Source organism: Hippichthys cyanospilos, chromosome 2, assembly GCF_059441005.1.
Source record: "Hippichthys cyanospilos isolate Australia breed blue-spotted pipefish chromosome 2, RoL_Hcya_1.0, whole genome shotgun sequence".
In the NCBI taxonomy this organism is placed as follows: Eukaryota; Metazoa; Chordata; class Actinopteri; order Syngnathiformes; family Syngnathidae; genus Hippichthys; species Hippichthys cyanospilos.
This window is the reverse complement of record NC_142370.1, coordinates 24,471,697-24,494,062: the sequence shown is the minus strand read 5'-3', so window position 1 is coordinate 24,494,062 and position 22,366 is coordinate 24,471,697. Positions and strand designations below refer to the sequence as shown.

The 22,366-nt window shown below is 41.4% G+C and overlaps 2 protein-coding genes across 4 annotated transcripts; both read left to right on the top strand.

Annotated features, from left to right (window-relative positions):
* The first annotated feature begins 1,456 nt into the window (after positions 1–1,456).
* Positions 1,457–11,147, top strand: rap1aa (RAP1A, member of RAS oncogene family a). Of its 3 annotated transcripts, none has more exons than XR_015864910.1 (9): positions 1,457–1,561; positions 2,474–2,587; positions 6,414–6,499; positions 7,318–7,386; positions 8,944–9,000; positions 9,084–9,224; positions 9,426–9,569; positions 9,661–9,809; positions 10,458–11,147. XR_015864910.1 is itself a non-coding variant. In XM_088409055.1 (8 exons), exons 3-8 carry the CDS (start codon positions 6,443–6,445, stop codon positions 9,745–9,747), a joined length of 555 nt encoding a protein of 184 aa, XP_088265181.1. In that variant the 5' UTR covers positions 1,457–1,538; positions 2,474–2,587; positions 6,414–6,442; the 3' UTR covers positions 9,748–9,940. The 3 variants fall into 3 exon arrangements, 1 of the variants encoding a protein (XP_088265181.1); XR_015864909.1 differs by having other exon boundaries at positions 1,458–1,538; XM_088409055.1 differs by lacking the exon at positions 10,458–11,147 and having other exon boundaries at positions 1,457–1,538; positions 9,661–9,940.
* A 1,177-nt stretch (positions 11,148–12,324) lies between these two features.
* Positions 12,325–22,038, top strand: xkr7a (XK related 7a). The gene is made up of 3 exons (XM_088409054.1): positions 12,325–13,062; positions 17,524–17,723; positions 18,998–22,038. Exons 1-3 carry the CDS (start codon positions 12,509–12,511, stop codon positions 19,945–19,947), a joined length of 1,704 nt encoding a protein of 567 aa, XP_088265180.1. The 5' UTR covers positions 12,325–12,508; the 3' UTR covers positions 19,948–22,038.
* The last annotated feature ends 328 nt before the right edge of the window (positions 22,039–22,366 follow it).

The window sequence follows — 22,366 nt, the reverse complement described above, 5'->3', positions numbered from 1 at the left end:
TGTGTGTATATATATGTATATGTGTATATATATGTATATGTATATATATATATATATATATATATATATATATATATATATATATATATATATATATATATATATATTACACACACATGGTTTGTGGCAGTCAGATTGGGGGGGCGGCAGGATGTTAGGTGTATTGCATGGGATGCCATTACTTTGGCACAAAAGGAGTCTTACTTCAAACACACCTAGTAAAGGTTAAATGATCGATCAATGGTTAATCTTTTCTCTCAAGCCTCATTGCATGCATAGGAAGATTTAATGACATTGAAGCCAAGGTTTTCTCCCTGACCCCCACCCCTTACTTTTTAATCCAGCATTTAGTACATGCATCTTAATATAATTATTGCCGTTTTTGTAGAATAGTTTTATTTATCTGAGCAATAATTTTGGTCCAAATTGACAAATGGACCTCTGATGAAATATTGCTGCCATAACAATGGTGTGATATAAAGAGATGAATGGGCAGTAGCTGCAGCAGTGCGTTAAAGAAGACATTGCTCACATGTACAGATGGCGGTTTGTCACTTGGTATAGGGTACTCAGTGTGGACTCGGCATAGTTTATATTGTGAAATAAATTCATTTTGTTCTATGGGTAAGTCTGTCTTTGATAGAAAATTGGCTGGTTATTTGCTGTGCATGAGCAAAACCAAAACACGTGTTTTTCATGTCAACAAACGCTCCACTTAAGTCAACCGTGGCCACGCCGCCTTTGCTCACGCAAACATGACATGACAGATGCCGTGCATCATATCAACCAGGAGTGGGCAGTAAAGCACTTAACTGAATTACTGAGCCCGGCAACTTTTCTTTCGCTTATCTTCATTCTTGCGAACATCATGGATACTGAATCATCTGACTGTCAGCCCAGCCATCATCGATAGCAAAGAGGAGCGGCCTCACAGTTTTCCCCCGTTTGAGTCTCAGGGTCAAAAACACTTCACCACTCTTCTGGTGCCCCAATATGTGTCACGTACTCCTTAAACAAGACAGTGTGGGGTATGCAGTGGCAAAGTTGTTCTCATGGTACCATGTCGTAAACTTTTCTTCTAACCTTCTTGTAGCTTTCTCCACCAACACCCTCAAGGTGTAATGCATCTGTTATTCTTCCCAGGCATACAGTAAAACCATACTGTTGCCCACATACATTCATTGATGTCCTGAGTCTTCTCTCAACTTCTTGTTCCCAAAACGCGTTGTAGGCTTTTGTCTATACGTTCTAAATGTCAATTACATTTTGTTTTGCACGTCTGTTTTCAAAAATGAAGAACGGACAAATAAATAATTTTGCTTGTTATTTATCTTAACTTGTATCTGAATTGTTCATAGATGTACACGATTTATGTGAAAGTACAAAAAAAAGTAAGAGACGTTTAAATTACTGCTTTCACATGGAGTGTTGTGATTGGCTAATTTTGAGCCAATCAACGACAAGACAACCGTCTCTCCTTCCGCACATTCGCGGAGTGTGATTTTTAGGGCACACATACATACACACGACGGAATTCGGTGAGCGTCTTTACATCTTACGTGTACGTGCTCTTTGTAACTCACGTATCTGGCTTCCAAAAAAAGTAGCTTTCAATAGAAGTGAAATTTACATCGGGATAAAAATTCCCGGCTCGATGGTAATATCTGCAATAGAAGTGTATTAGCATAAAAGCTTGTGTGGCTGCTAACGTCATCCTAATGACTAACTCTGGTTGTGGCGATCTTTTAGCGTTTGCAAAGTGTGTGTTTTTGACTAAATAAACATTCACGCCACACTGCTGCCATTAAAAAAGTTCAGTTTCTTGCTTACTCCCGGGATGGCTAGCTCAAAGCCTTCACGCGGTTTTGGTGTAACTTGTTTTTAGTAAGCTCGTCGACTTTTTAGTGACAGCGGAGATACATTGTTCGCTCTGACTCCGGAGTCTATGTCAATTAGTTATTTCTTTTAGATTCCGAGGTTTTTCGACACACTGCTTATATCCTTGAGCGAAGTTACATCCCGCGTCGTTAATCGTATCTTCATTCATCGTTCAGGAAATACTAGTACAGTACAGGATTAGTTTAAACACCAATCCACGACAACCTGGCGTTTTTCTTCCACTTGTTTAAAAGTAACTTTCTGATGTCATGTTGTCAGCCGCTTACTTTTTAGCTTGGGAATTTATTGTGGTGGGCAAGTTTGGAAAATTTAAAGCCACACCCTTCCTTTTCAAGAATGGCCTTTCAGAAATATGGCGTCTACTTTAACGTTTTAATTCCAATATCACCCTAGTCCATTTTGGCCTGGAGGTACTACTACGCTTATTTAGTTGTGCTTAGGTAGAAGAAATGAAATTGATGGAATGATTCAGACATGAGTTATTGACTTTCTTGTTGTCCATGTTAAAAGCAGTGAATTGGGCATCCCTCGTTTTGCTATTGATGACTTTTTGATCGTTCTCGTTCTGATGAAGAGGGACTGCCAAGTTTGAGCTTTCTATCCCCTGCGGATCGTCAGAACCTGCCCCTGTCCTCCACGTAATTTCCAGATGTAGTGGGAATTGACATCTGCAGCTGCTGTCTACACAGTATGTAAATCTGTTCCCTGCATGCATGTGGTTTCCATTCTTTTTACATTTATTTATAAAGCACTTTACATTTCACGTAGTTATGTCTAGACTCGTGCTTCTTACACATTAAGGGAAAACATGAACCTCCAGAGAAAAGCAAGACATAAACTTCATTTTAAAGGGACAGTGTGTAAGATTTAGACAATTTTTCATTACAGACAGCAGGGAGTGCTGCAGGTGCTGCATTTACCATTGTCCATAGCTATAACAAACATGCCCGCCTCCAGAGAAGTGCCACTCCCCATGTAATATCATTTCATGACCTATGATTATATTTAAAACATACTGTTGGTCATTATGAACACTTTCATTTGCAAATTTTTGAGTTGTACCATCAGTTAATGTATTCCTTTTTAATGAAAACGTTCACACACTTTCCGTTTAAGGCCTTTTACATTGCACTTAGCAAAGTTTTAGACCAATGCCATGCCTTGCGTTAAAATGTTCTGGAGTGGTGTTACTGTGACGTCAGACGGCACATCCAACAGAATGTGGATGTGTGGAGATATTTCAGCGGTAGATCAACCAGCGGGAACAGCATCTATGTTATTTCTGAGGAGTGAATGTTTGAAAGTGTAATTCGTGAACCCAAAACTATATTTGTCCGACAATGATTTGTGGACTTCTAAGTGAAGAGGTTCCACTTTCATTCATTCATTCATTCATTCCCTTAGCTGACAAAGGATGACGCCTTGATTGACCTTGATCTTAATGGACACCGAGGTACTGCACATATAAATATTCCTATTCAATCTGGTGTATGTGTTAGGAATACCCCCGAGACACGAGAGGGTAGAGGACCCCGACATGACACACAAGGGTTTAGCTCCAAGGGTTTATTAACAAAAATCGCACAGCAAGCGTGGGAGAAAAGTGCAACAAAAAGAGATACCAAACAGGTCTGAACAATCAAGTAGTCTGGCACAAGGGGACGAGGTCAGCAGGAGGGACAATCAAAAAACTAGGAACAACAAAAAGAGCCCGGAGAAGTAGCATAAGGCAAAGGAGCAACAAAGCAAAAAGTACAAATCAAAACGCACGACTACAGAGACTCGGGATGAGAAAACGCTGGGAATCACAAAGGTTTCACTAAAGAGTGGCTCATGGAATAACCCGGCGATTGTCCTCCTGCGCCAGCCGCCTTAAATAAGGCCCTGATGACGATGGCCGTCAGGTGCGCGGCCGGTGACCCCGCCCCCTTGCCGTGGCTGGAGGACCTCTCCTACAACAAAGACATGATTAGCCAGGGGTGTGACAGTATGATTATTTGAAGTGCAAGCATAACACGAACAGGTTTAGTTTGAACTTCAAATTCAAAGCATTCTCTGAGCAAACTCTAGGCTCATCTCTTGTGACTGATTTGAATGTCAGGGTGGGTTCTGCAGCCCGTGATCTCCGGTTTGAGTTTGTACATGCCCTCTAGCAGTGTGATGACAATGGCCTATTGAGGAGCAGCACGTGGAGCTCTCGGTGTGGGCTTCTGGTGACGCATTGCAAGTCACTGTTAGATTTGCAATGCTGCCTGAATGTGACAGAGTGCTTTCTGTATTGTTTGACTCCACTATTAACAAAGGTTCCAAAGACCCCTGATGAGTAATCTGTTCAAAGTGGCAACGAAATCAGTTTGAAATCTCTCTCACTTGCTCTGGCTCTCATTAAAATTTATGCCGTAAATGCTGTATATTGGTCCTTGAAACATGCATGTTGCATCAGTTTTTTGTTTGTTCTTTTGTTTTTTTTTAACCTCCCAGTGAAAACCTTTTTTTTTTTTTTTTTTACCCTGCTGTCTGGTTATTTTGAATATAATACAGGATTAGGGCCATGCTGTGTGTGGGAGGGGGGGAGGTCATCAACAACCAATATTAAAATTGGAGGAGATATAAATAATGCATTTGTAATATTACTGGATTAAGGACTAATATGAGGCTAAGTAAATACATTAAATCTTATACAGCAAATAGCAATGCCGTCTCTCTACAGACCTGTGTAGTATCGTTAGCCTAATAGCATAGTTGCACCAGACACACTGGAATGTTTCAGGAGAAAAAACATTTAACAAACAAGATAAATCCATTTGGTTCCATCCAAACTTTGCAAATATCAATGAGCAAGATGACTATGAATCTCCTGTGCAATAGGGGTTTCCAAACCCACATTGAGGACCTCAGTCTTGCATATTTTGATGTCTCAGTACCCGGACACACTTGATTCAAATGATCGTTATTGTTATTAGGCTCCTGATGAGGTGAATCTGCAAAAACATGCAGGATAGTGGCCTTCGAGGACCAGAGTTTGAATGTCCGTTATCTACAAAGCCATACAGTAAAAATTATATATTAGCAAGCATATTGGCATTTAAGATAACAATATGTGGGCTTTATTGTTGTCATATTTCACATTAATTTTGTAACACTGGACTTTTTATTCTTGTAAAATTACTACCTCTTTTTAAAATTATGCTCTAAGTTTTTTTTTTGTTTTGTTTTGTTTTTTTACCTGTGTAATTGCGACTTTGTTCTTGCAAAATTATTACCATTGTCTTTATTACCTTAGAATATTTTGCATGTGGCCAAAATATGACTGGTTGCATCAACGTTACAACTGGCCCCCTTTGTGTCATTAAAAAATAAAAACCTTATCAAACAAACACATGGAATTCACTCTTCAAATACACCTGAACTCCTCTTAACAAATACATTTCTCAGAGAGAGAAAAAAAAAACGGACATTAAAGGGACATTACTCATTATTCTGCCCATACTGCTTTTTTGGCAAATAATGGTCCATTAGTGCTATTTGCATCACATTTTAGAGGCTAGAGACATCATAATTTTCACGCATCAATTTGGAAAACCCCTGGCAATTTTGCCTTTGACAAGCTTAGGTGTAGATTTTTATTTTTTTTTTAACTGAAACTTGAACCTCAGAAAAGGGGGTCCCTTAGTAGCCGGTGAATCAACTGGATTGAGGAGACACTCTAATAATTAAGTTCCATTGAGTTTGCATTTTAGAAGTGTTTTAAACTACATTTTTCATGGGCAAGTTCACATTAAAACAATCAATCAAAAGCAAAACCGCATTCCCCTCCAACAACATGAAACTATTTCTCAAAAATCTATCAACATTATACTATACTAAAGGGAATGGTGGGGCGTTGTCTTCCATTTGTTCATTATGACTCCTGCTGAATGGAATCCCTTGGGTTTTTTTTTTTGTACTACCATCTTGCACTACGTCTAAAGTAGGGCTGCACGATTTGGCCATTATTGAAATCATGATTATTTGTAATGTTTGATCAAACATGTCTATTTATTGTCCTTTTTTTTAAACAAGCAGTAAATGAACACGACATATAATGAAAACAAATTCACCCAAGACATAGCAAAAACCTGGCACACAGGGCAACACAGCTAACTTACTTGCTGAGTGCAAACCAATGAAAAAAAATGAAACCTATTTAGAACCAAGCACATTATTTACTTTTAAGGAAATGACAACACATGTCCCATGGCAGTGGGTGGGGAAGAATTCATTTTGTTGACAAAGATTTGAAGCAGCAGATGTAAGTGATGATGTTCATTGTTGCATTTGCTTTGCTGACCAGTTCCTGCTTAAGGACAAATTAATTTCTATGGCTGCATTGAACCAAATTCTTGTCCCTTCAAAAGTACATGTCCTTTTTAAGGAAGTAGTATTCAAACACTTCTTTTTCATTTGTAAAAATCAATTCTGCTTTGTGTGGACCTGATTGTTTCCTGCATGAGAACATGACACTCCTTTCACAGGGCCTCGTGGCGTCCACTGAAGTCCCACCATGCGCGAGTACAAGCTCGTGGTGCTCGGTTCAGGAGGTGTGGGAAAGTCTGCGCTGGTGAGAGATTTAGGGTGTCTCATTTGAATGATTGTCAAACTTGTGATTTGTTTTCGAACCAAACATGTTCGTTGAAATGAATCCAAAGAAATCTTCTCGGATTAAAAAAAAAAAAAATCTGAAATTTGTCAAATGCATTTCATCCCAGTTAAATGAGGAAAAAAAAAAAAATAACGTGTAATGACACTTAAGTTGCCTTTTCACACTAAGGATGTTGTGACATCCTGGCCATCCCTTCCAAAAATGTCTGGGTACACCCATAGTTGAGTGTCTTTTGTGGATTTCCCAAGTGATGGAATAAAGTAGAGTACAGTGGAACCTCAGCTTTTGTGATAAAAGGTTTACCTAAAACTGATTAAAATACATTTATAATCCCCACCAGAAAAAATGGAAATTAAATTCATTTCAGAAAAGCCAAATGCTTCTCAAACGCTTGTGAACTTTCCTTGGTCCCATAAGGTTTTTGTTTAAAAAAAAAAAAAAAAAAACGGTAATTACAATCACAGTCAGTAAATAAGCGCCTCAAGTTTTCAGTTATTCATTAGTCTTTACGTGACCGTCACGTTATCGTTCTTTTAAGAAAAAACTGCCACATCCCTTTATCAGTCAAGTGAGCACCAAGCTAGTTTAACATCAACAGGAAGCGTAAATAACCAACTACGGTGCTTTTAATGGTGCGTGGCACCATTTTTAACAATGTAAACTTCAATCAAAATGCATACCATACCAATAATGTAATAATGATCTTTTTGATATTGTGTATACTTAATATTGTTTTAATGATATAATTGTGACTTAACATTATTTGTCCATTCCAGACAGTCCAGTTTGTTCAAGGGATTTTTGTGGAAAAGTATGACCCTACAATAGAAGATTCCTACAGAAAGGTAAACTCTTTATAAAATGTTTTAATCAAGTATATATATATATATATATATATATATATATATATATATATATATATATATATATATACGTAGCCGCTAGAGCTTGTCATGAGGCAACACTGTAATTAGCAGACTTCACTGTCACTCATTAGCCCAGACCCCATATTCAGTCAGTGACAGAAACTACAATGAAGGATGAACAGATGGCACCTCGAAGTTAATAAAATAATACTCACACCTCATGTGCATAAAATGACATGAGAGCCATTCTGTCAAAAATACACTAAATTAAGCATGTCCAAATGTTTTATTTTAAATGTGCATGTCTAGCTGCTCTTTCTTAAAATCAATAAAGCAAAAATAAATAAAACATCTCAATTGCATTTCATTGGCCTTTTGTTACTCCGATATAGGGGGCACCGTCATTCATTTCGCTTAGACTAGGGGTCAGCAACCTTTAACATTTAAAGAGCCATTTTGACCCACTTTCCACAGATAAGACAACACTTGGAGCCCTATATAAATACATATTCTTAGTATAATGGGGCGAGTGGGAGGGTGGAAGCGGGTGGAATCAGGTGGGTGTTAACAGCCAGAAGAGCTGCTTGCAGCAGCTTTTGTTTCCCAAGGTTTTACCACATTATTTTCATTAAAAGAAGCAAGTAAACCGAACCATCGTCTGAATCTATCCATGTTCACAAATAGGGGCATTAAATTGGGGTTCATTCCATGTTAAGAATTCTTCAAGCGCTCCAGTTTGTGTTATTTTATTTTGAAAAAATTGCTTTTATTCTGGAAGGCCACGCTGTATTTCCAGTTTACGTTCTCCATTCTCCGCTTTATCTCTTAGCGGTATTCGTGTTAATAAAGGTTGTTACCTTCTTGGTTTCTAGAAAAGAACTAGCAGACTGACCCAACATTTGAGTCCATTCTTTCTCACAAGCAGGCGCATTAAGATGACATTTATTTTTTGTTAAGAATTCTTCATGCGCTTTGGTTTTTAATATTCTATTATCTCTTACTATGAAAACGTTTGCTTTTAATCTGGAAGGCCTCGCTATATTTCCGTTTCCTCTTTTTACCTACCAGAAACTGATTGGCTGTGTTGCGTCCTGTCGTGCCAATCACGTCTTATAGATGTCGTTTAATCACGCAATCACTCAAACGTCAGTGACTGCAATTCAAATGCGTCATTTGCCAAGCCATCCACGCAGTTGATCTGAAGCGAGCATTTATTTTCCCAAGCCATGTCGAGCTGCAACTTAAGGATCCGCATCTGCCTCTAGAGGCACAGGTTGCAGACCCTGGCCTTAGACATTTTGATGGTGTGGGGGTTTTTTTTTGTTTTGTTTTGTTTTATTTACTGCGTAAGAGTAATTTGTAGATTAAAGAATTAAACCCTATCTATGTTCCCATAGAGAGAAAAGGGCGCTTCACAATGTATGACCGTTTTTTTTTTATCCAGCTTTCAGATGCACAGCCTTTAAAACGTTTTGACACATAAAAGGATTTATGAAACTTTTAATTGTGATCGAAGCCTTTGTTCTTCTTTTACAGCAAGTCGAAGTGGATGCGCAGCAATGTATGCTGGAGATCTTGGACACAGCAGGCACAGTACGTGGAGCCAGACACACACGCTTCACAAAATGAAATCAAGCAAGTGTGTTGACGTGTGTGTTTGCCATTGTGCTTTGCAGGAGCAGTTCACGGCCATGAGGGACCTTTACATGAAGAATGGGCAGGGTTTCGCCCTGGTCTACTCCATCACAGCACAGTCGACATTTAACGACCTGCAGGACATCCGGGAGCAAATCCTGCGAGTGAAAGACATGGAAGATGTGAGTAAAGTTGTACTTTTTCTACATATGCGCTACATACGTCGTGCCAAGTCGTAGATGTCAGCTGCGTCTTCATTGTCTTCGTTTTTACAAATTCATCGCAGCTCCCAGTGCGCGTGCATCTCGTATGCTTCTCTAATTAATTTCATTTTATTTTTTTCGTGAAGTTATGACACTAAATATTTACAATTGATTATGCAGGTCCCAATGATCCTGGTGGGGAATAAATGTGACCTGGAGGATGAGCGCGTGGTGGGCAAGGAGCAGGGTCAGAACTTGGCCCGTCAGTGGAGCAACTGTGCCTTTTTAGAGACGTCTGCAAAATCCAAGATCAACGTGAATGAAGTAAGTTTGCCTGCGGTGTACAGACTTTCCGATATTTGGATGCCAGTGAACTTTGATTTCAACAGCCTAACTTGATTTCTTGTGCTTTTAGATTTTCTATGATCTGGTGCGACAAATCAATAGAAAAACACCAATGGAAAAGAAGCCAAAAAAGAAGACGGGCTGCACGCTTCTCTAAAGGCCCCTTCACACACACACACACACACACACACACCCTCACAAAGATAGGATCCAGGCCAGGTGAGTGACTGTTGAGAAACTTATTCCGAGTAAGTGCAAGCATCCCCTGAGCATTGGGCGCTGTATTTTAACTTTAACCCTCATGCGTAGTGGTCACCACCACCATATATATATACACATATACATATATATATATATATATATATATATATATATATATATATATATATATATATATATATATATATATATATATATATATATATACACATATATAAATATACATATATATTATATATACATATATATACACACATATATATATATATATATATATATATATATATATATATATATATATATATATATATACACATATATATATTATATATATATATATATATATATATATATATATATATATATATATATATATACACATATATATATTATATATATATATATATATATATATATATATATATACATATACATATACATATACATGTATATGTATATATGTGTGTGTATAAAAATAATGTTTTTTTTTTAATAGTCTCAATCTGCAGTCCTAACGGAACGTTGTTTTTCGTTGCAAGCATGGCTACGAAACATTGAACTTTTATCTCGGGGTGCCACTTGATTTAATTTGAATCACATTGAAAACAATTAGTTGTGTTTTCCTAACCACTCATGTTTTTCTTAAAGAATGGGGCAACCTTGGACTTTTTCCATGGTGCATTAATATGAGGACATCTGTAAGGCGCCTTCCCAGGGGACGTCATCACATTGGAAGACAATTCACATACGTTTTTTTTTCTTTTTTTTCTCTCCAAGCGTTTCTTTTGTGACTCAAAAACGGCTAAGGAAATCCTTACTTTTGTCTTTCGTGCTCAGAAGAACTGTCTGTTAGTAGGCTCTGCCAACATTACAAGTCCTCTCTGAAAGCTGAAAGATTACAGGAGTAATGAATTGTGGTGTTCTTTTTTTTTTTTTACAAGTCAGTAATTTACATAAAATATTTCACGACGTCAACGGATGTTTTTTTGGGCTAAGAAGAAAGTTTGATATATGAAGTGTTGTCCGAAAGTCCATCTACTGAAAACTTGGCCTTAGATTGACACTAACAGTGGCAATGAGGATGCATTGTGATTGTTGACTTACCTACTCTACCACTTTGATAATATATTTCCTAATGTTACTTGGTTTTATATTGAGCTATAAGCCTACTATCTTTTACATAGTCTATTCAACGTTTGTTTTTGCATCATAAAGCTGAGGATTTTAAAGTTTTATAGACTGATTAGGGTGGGACCGATGGGGAGTTACATTTGTCATGTCCTTAAGATGAAAATGTACTGAATCACTTGGAAATTATTAAAATGTGGAACATTTTAATGTTTTGATGTGTCCCTATGTTAAGAAAAACCTGACAGTTACTATAATGTATGTAATTTAATGTACGGTACATACGGTACGGTACATACAAAAGAATGAAAAACAAAGAAAACAGCTGCAGTCAGAAGTGAATCCATTTTCTCCCCAAACTCTTAAGTCTCAACTTTTAATATGTGTCTATTTGACACACAGAACAGGGTGCATGCCATTAATTCGATATATTTTCTTAGTCATAAATACTGTATCTGTTAGAATAATGACAATACATGTTATAATTGCTTTAAGGAGTTTTAGTCCTCGTCAATTGTAATATAGTCTGGAATAGGCTGATTAAAGGGATATTGTGTAATATTTTGGCCGTTTTTTATTACGGACAGCAGGGGGAGCTGCAGGTGCTGCATTTACCATTGTCCATAGCTACTGTATAACAAACATGACCGCCTTCAGAGAAGTGCCACCCCCAAGTAATATAATTACTTGATAACTACACCTATGAGGATTTTTAAAACACCGTTGGGCTTTAAGAACGCTTTGATTTGCAAGTTTTTGAAATTTACAATCATTTAAAATATTCCTTTTGAATGAAAATGTTACACATTGTCCCTTTAAAAACAGATTTTCTGAAGTCTCACAATTTATGTGCGGGTGGCTTTATTGTACATAGATGGTTTAGTATTGATTCAATTAATCGACCCGTGATTGATTTTACGATGAGATCTTTCTGTTTATTTTAAATGCCTAAACATGCAGCAAGGTAACATTGAGCATTAAACTGGAAGTCGAGTCCATCTTTTCTTTCCAATCATGTTCTAAGCACCCCCGCTAGTACAAACGCATCATTGTGGTCAAAAATGTGTGTAGTAGATGCGAATTATGCCACCTGTTTTGAATCCATCACCGGGCCGTTTTGCCCTTTGCTGTCAACTTTAGAGGCTAATCATCAACATACCGTAAGCAGAAAAAAAAGACTTGTGTTATTAATTCTCGTCTGCACAGAACACACCGGGCGGTTACATAAAGAACACGATGAAATATGGCAGTCCAGTGGAGAAGTAAACAGCTTTCGGTGCAGGTACATTTGACCGTTTGTAAAACCTCATCTCCGAATTGCCCGGGCCATCTGTCAGTTCGAAATTGAAATCCCCCGCCCCCCTTTCACCCGAGCAGTCTCGCATGGAGAGGCTATGAAAATGTCTCCCATCATTTGCAGCATTACACCTGATCGATGAGCGACGTTTACTCCTCATCTGGCCCTCCCTCCTCCCCCAGCACGCTTCTCTAGACAGAAGCTGCGCGAGCCCTGCGAGCCTTCCTCGCCCTCCGCCCTTCTCCATCGTTTTCCCATCTCCCCTCCGACAAACATGGCTGCGAAATCTGACGGCGCAGCCGTGTCTCCGCGAACGCAGATCCCGGCCCACTGCCCCCCCGGGCCGGAGCGGCGGCCTCCTCAGAGCCTCCGCGCCGAGCAACGCTACTCCCCGGCGGACTGCTGCTGGACCCTGGGCGCCCTTTTGGTCTTCTTCTCGGACGGGGCCTCAGACCTGTGGCTGGCCGCCGACTACTATCTCCGGAGGGAGTACTGGTGCTTTGCTCTTACGCTGGTCTTTGTGATCGTCCCCTCCGTGGTGGTGCAGGTGTTGAGCTTCCGATGGTTCGCTTACGATTTCTGCGATACGCCGGAGAGCGGAACGGCGGCGGCCGTGGTGGCGGCGGCGGCGGCGTCGTCCGGGGCGGGAGGGAACGACTCGAACGCCGCCGCCGACGGCGGCGAGCGGGGCGCTGGCCGCACCGCCGCGGACGGGGCCGGGGTGCTTCCCGGGCCGGTCGCCGGGGGACGAGCTCGGGGGTGCTGCAGACTGCTCGTGTGGCTCTTCCAAGCCGTCGTTCACATCCTCCAGCTGGCTCAAGTGTGGAGGTAAGAACGGCACAGATGTGGGCAAAACTACACTCCCCGGCCAATCCTTTGTGTGTGTGCGTGCGCGCCTGTGTGTATTTGATGTGGGCATCAATGATGTGACCGTTTACTCCATATATCCACCTTACAGGCCCTGGACCCGCATGTTTTTTGTGCTTACCAGAAAGGGAATTCAGTGCACGAATGACTAGTAAAACTGCTGTGTGACATTTCTGCACAGTGCTTTGGCACACTAGTTGGGCACTGGGCACGTGTTACTACTAGTGCTACTTGTTACTATCTTGGTATGTGGTACTTGTATCAGGCCTACCAGGAATACGCTATGGCAACCAGTTGAATGTTGTCAGTCTTATTAGCACTCACCAGAGACATGCTGTTGTCCTAGTGGCAGGGGTCGAGATCTTTATGAATGAGGCAACCTTGGACTTTTTCCATGCTTTTTCCACGCTTTTGGTGGTCATTGGAAATTGCTATATTTTTTTTGCACATTTTTGTCTTTGTTTTTTAATTAACCCAGAATCACACCATATAATGAAATATAAGAAACATTCAACTGAAAAATACCAGCAAATAATGCAAAAATCGGCCTCGATCCCGATATAGCAGGGGCATTTGTGTTGGCTAGCTAGCAAGCTCAAGAAGGAACCAACAGGCCTGTGAATGCACTTCAGCCGACCTGAAAAAAGTTTGTCCGTCCCACCTTCAGTCATGAGCTCTCTGGACAATGTTAGCAAGTCTACGGTCTTACTGTATGCAAGATTTCGTTCTAACAGTATGTTTTTCTTTCATCCATTTCCTCTTTTTGCGGTATTGAAATATAGCCAACTTGGCAAATCCCTTCACAATCGTGTCATGTTGTTTTTGTTCAATTAAAAAAAAAAAAAGTGATGGTAAACATGGAAATTCAAAACGTTATCCTAATATTCTTATTTTTTATAATTTACAGCCATACAACAAAGAACCTCCATCCATCCGTCAATTATCTTTCACCACTCAGAATCGCACGTCTTAGAGCTGTTCAAAGGAGTTTGAACTGGTTGCCAGCCAATCACAGCTCACACAAACGAACAACCGTTTACACTTGCAAACACACCGATTTGAAGTGTCCAATAGACCAACCATGCACGTTTTGGGAACATGGGAGAAAACTGGTGTGCCTCCCTACAATTAAGAATATTTGGCTTTTGGTCTTGAAATTCAAATTGTGCAAATCCATTACATTTTTTTATGAGCAGTTTGTCTGGTCTTTCAACAAAGCTAAACTGATCTAACAAAAACAATATCGTCCTGTAATTTTAATAACTTTTATTGCGTATATTTCAAAAGTCAAAATCAAAATTCAGGACTGAGATTGTGAAAACAGACAAATAACATTCTGATATGTTCAGCATTTTACATTTAAGCTTATTGGCTACTCTGCCTAGCTGACGTATCGTAATACTGTGTATGGTCATTCATCTCCGGTGTCTTGGTCAGCTGCTGTGAAGAGTGTATTCGATCGGCCAAGCGCTTGAATGTGATATTTTGTGATTATGTGTCAAATTTGGCTTAGCAGGTAGCATGGCTTATCTGTTTTCTTGAAATTACCTTCAGAATGGGTTTAGCTGTACTAAATAGCAAGCTGAAGCTTGTCGCTAGCTAGCTGAAGCGTTCTAAGTACCACAGAGCTTGCCTCGACGTCTGAACAGTAACTACTCTCACGTAAGTGGTCGTGAGCGCCTTGCGCAATGGTAACGCACATGCTGTCGACCAGCAAAGATTTTTAAAACCCTCTCAGTGGTTCAATTATCCCCGCCCAAAATCTGATTCTTAGTTTTGCTATTTGTGTTTTGACGAGGCGCAAAAAATAGGATGAAATCAGGAATTGAACCTCACACCAATGCTTTGGCCTTCTACACTATTTTGGCAATGATGCCAAACGTGGGCACTTACCGTTAATTCCCCAAATATAAGACACGCTACTTTTCCCCCAAAATGAAGGCCAAAAGTATGGATGCGTCTTATCAATGGTAACTTAAAAAAGAGATTATATTTTTATTATGATTCCACACCATTCGAGAAAGGTTCAAATCATTGGTGAATCGCGGTAAGTGTTTTTTTAAGGTGGTGCCTGACCTAATAAGTTGACAAAGCAGTCAAGAAAATTAATCATTTATTTTTGTGCATGTATCCTCCTGTCTGTTGGGAGTGGGGTAAATGAACGGTCTTACAGGGATGTCAATTACTTCTCAGTTTCCCTGCCATGTCTGCGCCATTCACTCTTTCATACCAACGCCCATTTTAAGTGTCTCTCAGTAGAACTTGCTGACTCTGCCAGCGTGAGGCAGGACTAAAACAAAACGCTTCCTCCTGCACGAGGCTGCTAGTAGGTCTGTGGGTCAGCAGCTCAGTAGCGGTTCTCAAACTCCGAGTGCTCCGATCACGTTTGACAGGCCCCAGTTGCCGCTGGGCTGGAGGAGGCGTTTGTGTGAGCTCCGATGGCGGCGGGCTGTCAGACAGCCCGGCCAGCTGGATGCGCTTTCATCTCATGATGTGTTGCATGATGAAATAAGATGCAAATCAATTGCTTGGAATGAACACGAGCAGTTCCTGTGATTCTTTCTCTCTAGCTTGCATCTTTGTCTGCATAGACAGCTCACTATTGATTCCCTGCTTCCTCCAGGAGAGGTGTGCGTGTGTGTGTGCGAAAGAGAAGCAACACATTACAAAGCTGAATTACTGGTAATGCCGTTAAAGCAGTGGTGAGGGCTTCATTCGTTGCAGTCGAGCATCTGTGCCTATTAAGAGGATTACCTTCCTCATTCACTCTCAGCCATGAACTCGCAAATGTTTTTAATGTTTGTTTTTGTGAACGTTTTTACTTTTCAATGTTTGTTCAATTTGTATCAAACTATTTAAATCAACTTGAATTCAAATCAAAACCTAAATCTTCTAAATCAGATTGAATCACAAAAGTATTTACGATACCCAGCAAAGTTATACAGTGCCAGGCAAAAGCTTGGAAACAAACACATTAAGTGGTGAAAAAAATGAACGCTATTAACTCTTCGAAATGCACTGCTGTGATGTCAAAGTCAGGTCAGGCCATAAAGCATGATCCACATTCTAAATGTGCACTGACAGAGCCATAAGAAAATATTGTTTTATTCATCCCATCCCATCATACAGTAAAAAATCTGTTAGGTTTTCAGTAGGTTCACGAGACCAGGGGTTCTCAAACTTTATGGAGTCAGGGACCCCTTTGAGACAGCAAAAATTCCAAGGACCCCATTGCAAATGTTTGCGGAAACAAGACAAAGAAAGTCATTTCAGCCAAACGTAAGTGGCCTTTTTGTTCACCAAGAGATTCAATTTGACAACAAGCACAGTATATTTGTTACGTTTCAGCTATACTGAAGTTGTGAAAATAAAAAAATGCAATGCCCCCCCCCCCTTTTTTTTTAAACATACCAGGTCAATTACCCCCAAACAGGTCAATTACCCCCAAACAGGTTGCCACCAGTTATTTAGTCAAAAGCAGCATTATCAAAAAAAAATGCCGCTTTAGCTTTGCTGCCGTCATCGCCTCGTTAGCATGCAATTGTGGACACAAAATGTATTTTGACAAAATTATTAACTTTTTAAAAATATTTTAAGCTGGTTGAATTGACTGCTTTATTGAAGATACAATGAAATTAACACATATGTATTTTTTACGGTAAAACCCCAATTTTTTGACGGACCCCCTGCAGTCAGTCCACGGACCCCGCTTTGAGAACCACAGCGCTAGACTATCTGCAGTCTTTATCGTTTTTGTAAATGAACATTCGATCAAGCTACGCTCGCGCTTACACTTTTCATCCCAGAGGTGCAATTTGCGTAGCATGAAGCATAACAACAGAATATTACAACGGACTCCCTGGTGCTTCACTGAGCTGGGTGACATCAGGCCCATCTGATGTGTCCCCCCTGAGGCGGTAAGACGGTTATCCATTCTCAGACACACACACAGCGTGAAGGTGATGGTTCATTTGCCCAGCGCCACACAAAGAGATGTCACACGTGACCACATCCAAAGGGGAAACCCATTCACGCCGGTTGCGTCAAGCCGTTGAGTCTCCCACATGACGCTGTAGTGACAGAAGGTCATCATTAAAACAAAGGGTGGGGGCGGGGCTGCATGTCAACAAGGGATTTGCTCGGAGCCCTGTGCTGGCCTAACGTTCAATCTCCAAACTAGATTGCGTGTTTTTACTGGATTTTGTACCCTTGCCGTTTTCGCAGCCCTGCGATAGATGCGCACAAAATCTCCACGCGCTCAAATTAAAAGCTCACAGCTGCTTAGTTCACTCCGTGTACAATCCTCCAATGAGGCAGACGCAAGGTTTTGTCAAAACGGCGGACCGCGCACACTCGAGATATGTTCGCCCCCGCTTTGGCCAATCAAAACAAACAGCGTCACGTGAACGATATCTCCCCCAGGTACGTGCGAGCCCTGTATTTGGGCGTGCAGAGCCGCTGGCACAGGGAGCCGGAGCGGCGTCACTACTACTGGCGCATGATGTTCGAGAGCGCCGACATCAGCATCCTGCGTCTGCTCGAGTCCTTCCTGAAGAGCGCCCCCCAGCTTGTGCTGCAGCTCTCCATCATGATCATCACCGGTCAGGTGCTGCCTCTTCAGGGTGAGGCCTGCCGCCCGACTCTGATCTTGACCTTTTCAAATGCATTCACAAGTGTTTGCCACTGTCAGTGAGAAAGTAGAAAGAAGACGTTTGCGGCGTTGCAGTGGCGGGCCTTCCGCGGGGGGCTCACTTGGCTTCATCCGCCTTTTAATTTCATTTCCGGCTGAAATCGACAATACTTTACAAAAATGCAATAACAACTGTGCCATGTGCAACATCTGGACAGTTCACAATATTTATCCAATAGCAAGACGAAGACGTCGGGAAATTGATTAAATTGTTGATCCTTGATGGCGGACCGCTGCAATATTGCCATAATCAAGTTAGCATGTGTGTCTTCGTGAGTTAGCAGCCTACTACCTGCTGGAGCGTGGAAGATGTCGCACAGTCAAAGAATTTTTGAATGCTTACATGGTACCCTTTTGCCCCTGCCATTGACATTTCAGTTTGTGCACACGGCTAAAAAAGTGAAAACCGATTCCTCAATCTGCTCCTTGATCTAGATCTGCACCGACATTAAATGGGTTCTGTGTGCTCACCCACCTCAAAGTGTCATGGAAATAAGTTAAGTAGTTTTTGAGTGATCCTGATGAACTAACAAACCAACTAACCTACCACCAAGGGTTTTCATAACAAAAACCTCGTGAGCTCATGCTTTGTACTTTGTGATGGAGTGGTACCTCCAAGTTGTAACAAAATTTCCCATAAACGTCGGTTGCATTTGCTATCATTCTTTTTGGAGAAACAAATGCGGAACTTTATTTTTTTAAGATATTGATATTAGGCGGAGTATTAGAGCGTTTTACAAGACTTTGCCCTTTTGTATTTGTTTAACATTAAAAAAATAATACAGCAGAAACCAGAGCTGGCTATGAGGAGTTGCACGGCTTTGGGAGAAACAATGACAATTTTCTCTGTGTTGTTTCAAATCGGAAAGACATACCGGTATTCATATTGACTTTAACAGGGACTAAACCCGGTCCCCAGTGACAGGTTTGATTTTTAGAAATCATTTATTTTGTGTCTTACTCTTGATAGGATGACGATTGGAACATTGAGGTGTATTTGTGTCCATCTCCAAAGCCTACAACTTTTGGGGCCTTTCAACTTTTAGGTACCACGCGCTTGACTATTTTCCCCCCATGCCTGCATGCTCGCACACGTGTAGGGACGAACTTAATATTCTGCTTCGCTTTATGGGTGGTTTTACTTTAAAATGTCAACCGGTCTCAGTGTCCAGTCCGTTCTTACTTTCTTTGCCATGCCCCCCGCAGGGCTTTCAGCATCCGCCTCTCTGATATCCCTAGCCTGGATGGTGGCCTCCTATCAGAAGGTCTTGAGGGACTCCAGAGACGATAAGCTCCCTATGAGCTACAAGGCTGTCGCGGTTCAGATGCTGTGGCATCTCTTCACCATCGGGGCTCGAGCTCTCGCCTTCGCTCTATTCGCCTCCGTGTTCCAGCTGTACTTCGGCATCTTCATCGTGGCGCACTGGTGCATCATGACCTTTTGGATAATTCAAGGCGAGACAGACTTCTGCATGTCCAAGTGGGAGGAGATCATCTACAACATGATGGTGGGCATCGTGTACGTGTTCTGCTGGTTTAGTGTGAGGGAGGGTCGCACCCGCTGCAGGATGCTCACCTACAGCCTGACCGTGTTCATTGAGAACGTGGCGCTCACCGCCACTTGGTACCTGTACCGTGGCCCTCGTGCCTCTGACTTTTACGCCGTCGTCATGGTGTGCGCGGTGGCCAGCAGCTACGCTCTGGGCACCTTCTTCATGTTTGTTTATTACTGCCTGCTGCACCCCGACGGCCCCGTCTCAGGCTGGGGCTACGTGCTGGAGAAGCCGGTGGCGGCGGAGCCGCTGGTGTCCCCGACGTGCAGCCTGCCCCCCGATGTGGTGGGCAGCCCCCCCAGGACCTTACAGAGGACTAAAGACAGGGAGCACGGGCCCGGGGTGGACGGGGATGTGTTCCAGGTGCGAACGCATCGGGGACCTCGGGCACCGGTTCTCCACCCTACGCCCAGGACAGAGGGGCCCGTCATCCGAATAGACCTGCCCAGGAAGAGTTATCCCGCCTGGGACGCTCACTACATCGACCGGAGGCTGCGAAAAACCATCCTGGTGCTGGAAAGCGCCGCTCCGGTTGCGCCACGGATTCAGTACCGCTGCCTGGGCACGCCCAAAGAAGTCATGGAGTATGAGACCACGGTGTGATACGCTGACACGGTTTGTTCATCTCAACAATGACTGCAACGGGCGCGCTTGCTAATGCAAAGAGATTTATCGTTGTCAGTGGTGGTGCAAATCAAGGTTGACTTCAAAGGATAATTTGACTGCCTCTAAGAGTTTGAATGCTTCTAAGAGTTTCAAATGCTTTGGTGATAAATGCCTGTTTTTAAGTAACCGAGGAGCCGAACGGCAAAATTAACAGCAGGTGGGCCGACCAGTACATTTCCCGATTCAAGTAGATATGCAATTTCTATGTGCCGTTTACATTTTGACATCACGAGAGTGAGAGCGCCTCAAAATCCGTCAAAAGTACATCATTGTTTCGAGGCTTTAATCAGAAAGTGGCCAATGAGTGCGAGAGTAAAGAATCCTCAGCAAGTTGCAAGAAAGGTGTGGTATCGGTCGCAAACGACCTGGCTCTCTGTCTGTTCTCTGTTCAAGCCGCATGGTTTTGTTCAAGGCGCGTGGTAGTGTGAGTATTTGAGAAAACAATTGCTATACTGAGAAAACTACACGTGATGGACGAATGCGTGGATATACTTAAACATTGAACAAACAGTTGGACAAATTCAAACCTTCGGGGACACTCAATTTAAAGAGGGATTCGAGTCAAAAGTGTTCTTGACGATATGTTCTATGCACCAGTCTAAACATGGCATTCTGATTAGTATCGCAATTGCGGAATATGAATTGAGAGACCAAATCTATCTGCTTTTTTTAATCCATCTCAAGGAGGGTCATGTGACGCTGGCAAGATGAGCCGTGATTTGTCATTACCTCAGCTCTGAGCAATTTTCAGTGGACAGCAATTGGCAAAATGGCCGCCTCCTGAGATGGATAAAAGTGGTTGATTTTTCTGCTTTACCCATATTTCACAAACACAATATTATCCAGAATGCAGTGTTTACACTGTTAGGGTTGCATAGAACATTTTATTGTGAAGAAATGTTTTAACTTGAGGTTCCCCTTTGGGTCAAATCTGTAAAGGTGATTTCAGGATGTGATGTGACAGTCTGTTCATCTTTACGATGACATGAAGTGCATTTGCAAATGCAAAGTGCTACAATGTGCTACAATGTTGTAAATGTTGTAAATGATGGCGCATATTACAATTTGTGCATTTCTCAGGTGAGGCTGGTCTTAAGCAGGAAAAACAACAGGCTTGAAGAGAGAAAAGCACTCTTGTGTTTGATCATTAACAACGGCAGCTCGAGCGGAAACAATATCGAACACAACGGCGAGACGCTCCCACTGTACTTTCCTTTTAAATACGGCACGAGTAGTGATCATCGCCGTTTTCAGAGCTGGAGCTCATTTTGAGTGGATGGCCGCTCTCAAATCTGGAGATGCAGATTTAACACCACATCAGAGTTGAATGTAAAAACAGTAGAAGACGTGTTTGTGACATGGGCCTCGCGTTTCAATGCTCTTTGTGGAATACAAAACCTTCCTGTGTCATTGCGTGTTGAGGCTGTGATTTCAATCATAAGGTGTGAGCACATTATTGAGGGCTAATGAGGGATGTAAATGAAGTAATGAGGACGCTATAACTGTCAGTGCTTGTTCTGTAGTCATATTCTGTTGCGTGAATTATGTCGAGTCATGTTTTAGCTGCAGACCTGCGACTTCCACAAACAATAGCAGAAATGATGTGTAAGGCATGTGTGTTTCATCAGCGTTCTTTTTTTTCTTCTTCATGCGAGGAAGCAAATAATTTAGGAAATCAACTTTACATTTAAGTTCATTTCAAATTATGTCACTGGGATGGGAGAAAGCAGTTTTGATGTTAACACTCTCCAGACACAGAAAGTAATTAAGAGTGGGCTCTTGATGAAGCACCTTTAATAGCTTGAAGTAGACAGTGGTTGGGGTTTATGGTGCTAACTGTCAGACTCACGTGTCATCAATTGCGTATATGGTGTCACAACAAATAAGCTTGGAAGGAACTGTACCTCAAATGCAAAGCAAGAATCAAAAAGCCTTAAACTGGTCACACCAGACTGTTGTGCAGAATGAGAAGGTGAAGACAATATCATGAAGTCTGTTGCTTGAATAAAGAGCAACGTGTTTACCTGATGTGCTGCTCTTTTTTCCGCCATGACAAAAGACAGAAAAGATGCCTGGTACACACCCAGTGACTCCATCAGAGAGAGATTACTTAACCCGTTGCAGTACTGGAAAATTAATAAATACTCAATACAATTTTTTGAGATACAAGCCGATGATCAGCCACTGTGTGTATATGATGGTGTTATGAGACTTTAAGGATCATCTGTTTGAAAACGTAGAAAATATAAAAACAATCACCGGCATGAATTCTTTATCATCAGCGTAAAACCACTACAAATTACGTAGTCGCAGTAGTTGAATTAAAGGGTCTATTTTTAGTATTTTACTCTGTGCA

What these genes read in the sequence shown, in the direction of transcription:
- rap1aa (XM_088409055.1), top strand. Translation starts at nt 6,443, where the DNA reads ATGCGCGAGTACAAGCTCGTGGTGCTCGGTTCAGGAGGTGTGGGAAAG. An exon ending in TCTTGGACACAGCAGGCACA is followed by an intron (nt 9,001 to 9,083) that starts GTACGTGGAGCC and finishes TGTGCTTTGCAG; the next exon opens with GAGCAGTTCACGGCCATGAG. An exon ending in GAGTGAAAGACATGGAAGAT is followed by an intron (nt 9,225 to 9,425) that starts GTGAGTAAAGTT and finishes TTGATTATGCAG; the next exon opens with GTCCCAATGATCCTGGTGGG.
- xkr7a (XM_088409054.1), top strand. Translation starts at nt 12,509, where the DNA reads ATGGCTGCGAAATCTGACGGCGCAGCCGTGTCTCCGCGAACGCAGATC. An exon ending in CAGCTGGCTCAAGTGTGGAG is followed by an intron (nt 13,063 to 17,523) that starts GTAAGAACGGCA and finishes TATCTCCCCCAG; the next exon opens with GTACGTGCGAGCCCTGTATT. An exon ending in TCAGGTGCTGCCTCTTCAGG is followed by an intron (nt 17,724 to 18,997) that starts GTGAGGCCTGCC and finishes TGCCCCCCGCAG; the next exon opens with GGCTTTCAGCATCCGCCTCT.